The 5,808-nt window shown below is 47.2% G+C and overlaps 1 protein-coding gene across 1 annotated transcript in view; it reads left to right on the top strand.

Moving 5' to 3' along the window:
• Positions 1-1,656: 1,656 nt before the first annotated feature.
• The window catches only part of GPR156 (G protein-coupled receptor 156), a gene marked incomplete at its 5' end in the record, with an annotated part of 10,693 nt that continues 6,541 nt past the window's right edge, over positions 1,657-5,808 (top strand). The window contains 2 exons of the mRNA XM_008578787.1: positions 1,657-1,719; positions 3,725-3,888. Coding sequence (XP_008577009.1) covers positions 1,657-1,719; positions 3,725-3,888 — 227 coding nt within the window. The remainder of the gene's footprint in view (positions 1,720-3,724; positions 3,889-5,808) is intronic.

Here is a 5,808-nt window from a genome sequence, read left to right as displayed (position 1 = left end):
TTTGTCAGTTTCTGTGTGCCTCTGAATTGATTTTCCCCTCTGGCTCAGAGGTCATTGGTAGAAGAACGATTCTCCCTGGTGGACTTGCACTGTGTATTCCCAGGAGAGTAGGACAGCTGAGTAAATTTGGAAAAGCGTGTGAGAGGAGCTATGGTGGCAGGGGGCAGGGGGGGTGTTGTTGCAGCCAGAGGGGTTCCTTCGTGCCATTGAGCTTCCAGACTGGACTGTGATGGGAGCAGTTCATGAAAGCAAAAGCACAGATACCCCCAAGGGCAGCTAGGCGGTGCTAGAAAGCTGGGTGAAATGGATGACATTACTAAAGAGACAAGTGGACCAAGAAACATTCTCCACAGCACTCAGGAAATGCCTAAGTGTTTATGCCAAGCACTGAGGTCATCACTAGTAATCAGCCAACCTCTGCTTTTGTGACCTGAATGTGACCCATCCCCCCATCCCCTTGCTCCCTCTGAGAGGCAACAGATCCTGAGGTAGGAAATTGTTTTCTCCTCTAACCCTCAAAGTGTTTCATTTGTTCCTCCGTGAATATGCTTTGGACTTTCTACTCTGCCTTATTGGTATATCTGTATATGTCCCAGCGCCCCCACTAGGCCAGAGAGCTTTTTAAAGGAAAGCTTCCTTCATTGGTTCAGGTATCCAACTATCCATTTATTAACTGCTGGGGACATTCAGTGAAACACATGGCCCCTCTTCTAGACCTAGAGGGGAGCAGACCTGAAAGGAATTAGATTGCATGCCTTCGAGGAAGGTATGTTACACGAGGCCAAGGGAGGCATGCCCTGGCATGTCTGGGAACTCGGTGGCACCTTCCCAGAGAATGGGGTGTTTGAGATCAGCCTTGAAGGAATAGTAAGAGTTGGCTGAGCAGATGTATTACAGTAACCAGAGGCAGAGAGGTATGAGAGAGAGTAGGGTATGTTTGGAGCACTGCAGTCTTTACTATTTTTGAAGCACAAATGGAAATAAAGGGAGAGTGGCAAGAGGTAAGAGAAGCATGTGTGGTGAGCTTCTGAAAGCCCTAGTGGACCCTTTTAAAGACTTGACATTGAATCCCACTGTATTAGATTCCTATTGCTGTAACAAATTACCATAAACTTAGTGGCTTAAAACAATGCAAATGTATTATCTTACAGTTCTGGAGGTCAGAAATCTGAAATGTGTCTTATCTGGCTAAAATCAAGGTATCAGTAAGTCTGTATTCCTCCTGGAGACTCCAGGGGAGAATTTATTTCCTTGTCTTTTCTAGCTTCTAAAGGCCACTGCATTCATTTTCTCATCATCCCTTCCTCCCCCTTCTGAGCCAGCAGTACGGCATATTCAAATCTCACTCTCTCATTTTCTCTCTCTCTGACCTGTTTCCATTATCACATCTCCTCCTCTGATTCTGACCTTCCTGATTCCCTCTTATAAAGAACCTTCTGGTTACGTTGGACTCACCGGGGTAATCCAGAATAATACCCCCATCTCAAAATCCTTAATTTAATAACATTTGCAACTTTCCTTTTGCCATGTAGGGTAAGATTCACAGGTTCCAGGGATTAGGAGGTGAATGAACATCTTTGAGGGGCCATTATTCAGCCTATCACATCCACAGAGCCTAGAGACTAAGAAAACAAGAATGTGCCTGTCCTTCTGGAGGAAGGGCACAGGAGAGGGCCTGTCATTACGACCTGAGGAGCATTTATAGCTGTATTCAAGAAACACTGGGGGTCCAGCTTGAAGGACCAGGATCTTCACAAGGAATTAAGGTGGTGGCCGGGGCAGAGGGATGTTAGTCAAGGGACACCTTGGCTCCATCTGGCCAGCTTAGAGAGAGACAGACCAAAAGCCCTGAAAGTGCCCTTATGCCAGTGTTAAGCTGTTCCTCTGGCAGCCCTGCAGAGGGGCTCAGAGTGGGGGTGGAGAATAACCCTAGGAGGTCTGCTCCATCCAGCCAGGTCTAGACAGTGACCTTGTGGTGTCGGCTGCAGCAGCTCCTGAAGCAGCACTATGTAGGGAATACATCTTGGGGGGACGGCGAGGGCATCCAAAGGGGAGGGTCTGGCCTGACTCAGCATGGGTCACACAGACTCCTGACACTGTGAAGGACTCATGCTGAGTCAACAGAGGACCCAGGAGGACTTGGAAAAGAATGTGGTATTGAAGTTGGTGCAGGATTTAGAATCCCAAGATTTATGAAATTTGGGTTACACGCTATAGTCAGAGCTGAATAAATGTTTGATGAGTGAGCAAAGAAATCCCAGGTTCCCTTTGACGCATCCCATAGACACCTCAGCATGATTTCTAGAACTAAGGTGCCAGAGTCCTCTGCTGTGTCACTAGAACACTTAGTTATGGAGATTCCTTAGGGAAAAAGAGAAGCCTCCACCAAAGTGGCCTCCCCTGACATTCACATCCCTGGCACTGACCAGGTAGAGACAGTGTCCCAGTGGCTCAGGAGCAGCCCCCTGTTTGTGAATGGTCTATGTTCAGCTTCACCCCTGTTAAACTGAACCAGCCCAGGATGCCACAGACTGTTTCTCAAGACGACTTTCTCCTGAAGAACTTTCCCCAGGACATCCTCTCTTCATCAGCTGTGTGAGAACATCGCGCTCACACAGCTCATCATGTGAGGACGTGAGCTGTGTGAGGACATGGTGTGGTGGGGCATCATGCCCTGGTTACAGCTGTGGCTCTACTGCTGCCTAGCTGCACAAGCCTAGACAGTCCCACGCTGCCTTGGATTGAGTGTCCCCCCAGAACTGAACACTAACAGTTTAAGAGGGTGGGAAATCCTATTATGGGAATTGAAAGGCGGGGCCTTGAAGAGGTGATTAAATTGCAGGACCATGGAGTAGTGAATGGATTAAAAATGGTGGTCAGGGCGTGGTTCTGAGGGCTTTAACAGGAGAGTGAGTGAGGCGCTCTCTCTGCTCCACCATTTTCGCAATGTGATGCTCTGCCATCACCATTGCCACCCCCAAGGCTCTCACCAGAGAGATGTGTTTCCTGGACTTTGGACTTCCCAGCCCCAGAAACTGTAATCAATACATTTCCTTTTTTTAATAAATCACCCAGTTCCAAGTATTTTGTTATAAGCAACAGAAACAGACTAATACACATGCCCTCTGAGTCTTTCCTCACTTGTCAAGGGAAAAAGATGATCAGATCTCAGACTCAGCATCATTTTCATTAATATTTGAGGTTTTCTATCTGTCTGAGCCTTGGTGATTGATCTGGGTTAGAAGTTCACCAACAAAGAACTGGGCTTTCAGTAGCGGTAAGCACACCATCATTGAACAAGAGAAAAATAGAACAGCTGCACACAACTAGAAACGGTTGCGTTTGAAACATACAGTGTGTTGATTGCTCAACCCGGTGATAGCTCCTAGACTCTGGCTTTAGAACATGGCTTTAGAAGTACAGTTTGACCCCGATTTTCTTTGATCAGTTTGGCAGTGGGTAGGTAGATGGGCTAAGGTTGTTGATATTTTATCTGCCTGTCGTCTTCTTCCACTGGCGCTTTTAAAACTACATAACCTTAACATTCTCTACGCCTTCAGTCGTTATTGTCTATGAGCCCTCCAGGGTAAAAGGCATTTTGAGGAGAGAATAGCTTGTGCACATGTATATCTGTGGCAGTGTCATTGCTCGGTGTTTATGAGAAAGAGTGAGAGAATGCGTTTCTGGGTGTGTAATTAAATAAATAACATGTGTTCTTTTATCTAACAGCTGAAGCAATGGAAGGCATTTGAAGAGGAAAACCAAACAATCAGACACATGGCCAAATATTTCAGCACTCCCAGCAAAAGCTTCCATACCCAGTATGGTGAGGAACAGAACTGCCACCCGAGAGGAGAGAAAAGCTCCATGGAGAGGCTCCTCACAGAAGTAAGCTATACCCCTGCCTGGCTGATTCCCTGTAAAGAAGAACACCAACCTTGCATTGGTGAACCCCAGATGCTCTCATTGCTAACATTCTCTTTCCCTCCCATTCTCCCACTTCCCTAACAGCAAGCAAAACCTCAGCATTTGCCCAGTGACCCTCATCCACTTCCTTCACTCAGTGAACACATGTGTATTGAGTCACTCCCGTGCGCCAGGCGTTAAGTGCAGGTGAACAGAACACATGTAGTTCCTACCCTCATGGAGCTCACAGTCTAGTGAAGGAAGCGGATACTGGCCAAGTAAACATATAAGTATAAACCGTGGTAAGAATTATTAAGGAAAAAATCAGGGTGCTGAGACAGAATATTGGATGGTGAGGACAAGGGAACCTAATTTAGAGGAGTCAGAAAAGACTTTGAGCTGAAAGTTAAGTACACATTGGCCAGGCAAAGAGTACAGGGAAAAGCATCCCAAGCAGAGGGAACAGCTTCGTAAAGGCCCTGAGTTGGAGTGGACATTAGCTTCTGTGTGATACATTCTTTCTTTACATAAAGTAGTCCCTCATGTCTGAGATCTTAAGGGGCCCTTTCTGACTTTTCCAGCAAAGAGTACAGGGAAAAGCATCCCAAGCAGAGGGAACAGCTTCGTAAAGGCCCTGAGTTGGGGTGGACATTAGCTTCTGTGTGATACATTCTTTCTTTACATAAAGTAGTCCCTCATGTCTGAGATCTTAAGGGGCCCTTTCTGACTTTTCCAGGTACTAACTAGAGATCTCAATCAGCCTAGAAAGTCCAGACATGTCTATACATGGGGAAGAGGGCTGAACAAGCGCCTCTGAATGTCATTGTAGCACCAACAGGGAACCAGGCAGCCTCCAGCCCTTCTTTCTTCTGTAATTCAGCCAGAGCTGGCCCCTGTCCCAGACTAGGGCAGGGTGATGCAGGCTTGAAGGAAGCACATGGCAAAGCTTGAGGCTGCACTACGTTGGGAAGAAGGCACAGGGCCTGGGGAATTACTCAGTATTTTGACACTAACTAAATTACATTCCATGTTTCTTCAGTACACAACATACCTGAGTAGGTTCCAGCCCTTCTTTCTTCTGTAATTCAGCCAGAGCTGGCCCCTGTCCCAGACTAGGGCAGGGAGATGCAGGCTTGAAGGAAGCACATGGCAAAGCTTGAGCCTGCACTACGTTGGGAAGAAGGCACAGGGCCCTGGGGAATTACTCAGTATTTTGACACTAACTAAATTACATTCCATGTTTCTTCAGTACACAACATACCTGAGTAGGCGCTATCTAGGAAACTGTGCATTTTTGTAATGGGACTGCCACTGGGGTGTTTATAGTCCCTGGTGAGAGGATGGTGTGGTGGAGACCTAAGAAACTCAACCAGTGAAGGGATTAAGCCTGCCCGGGTCCCGCTGCTCATGCCCTTCTATCTCCCATGCTGTAGCCTCAGCTCTGGACCCTTTTTGTACATTAGAGTAATACCTCTCCATTTCTTTTTTTTTTTTCTTGTCCTTTTTTTGAGACTGGCCACACTGTGCTCAGCCAGTGAGCGCTGTGAGTGCACCAGTCATCCCTATATAGGATCCGAACCCGTGGCGGGAGCGCTGCTGCGCTTCCAGCGCCGCACTCTCCCAAGTGCACCACGGGCTCGGCCCTCCATTTCTTTACTATTTTTGAAACATTCAGGACATTATTTCAAAGCCAGACTTCTTTCCACCTGGCAGGGGAGTAGCATTGCCTTTGATACTCTGGGAAGTCTTCAAAGAAGCATTTCTTCAGCTAAACGGAAGGCTAGTAACTTGGCTAGAACAGCCAGGATAGTTTTCTTTTTTTTTTTTTGTCTTTTTGTCTTTTTTTCGTGCCCAGCAACGGATCGCAACCCTCAGTGTCGCGCCCATACCGGACCGGGACCG

The sequence above is a fragment of the Galeopterus variegatus genome, unplaced genomic scaffold (assembly GCF_000696425.1).
Source record: "Galeopterus variegatus unplaced genomic scaffold, G_variegatus-3.0.2 Scaffold1756, whole genome shotgun sequence".
NCBI classification, from domain to species: Eukaryota; Metazoa; Chordata; class Mammalia; order Dermoptera; family Cynocephalidae; genus Galeopterus; species Galeopterus variegatus.
This window is presented reverse-complemented; position numbering and strand designations above follow the sequence as displayed.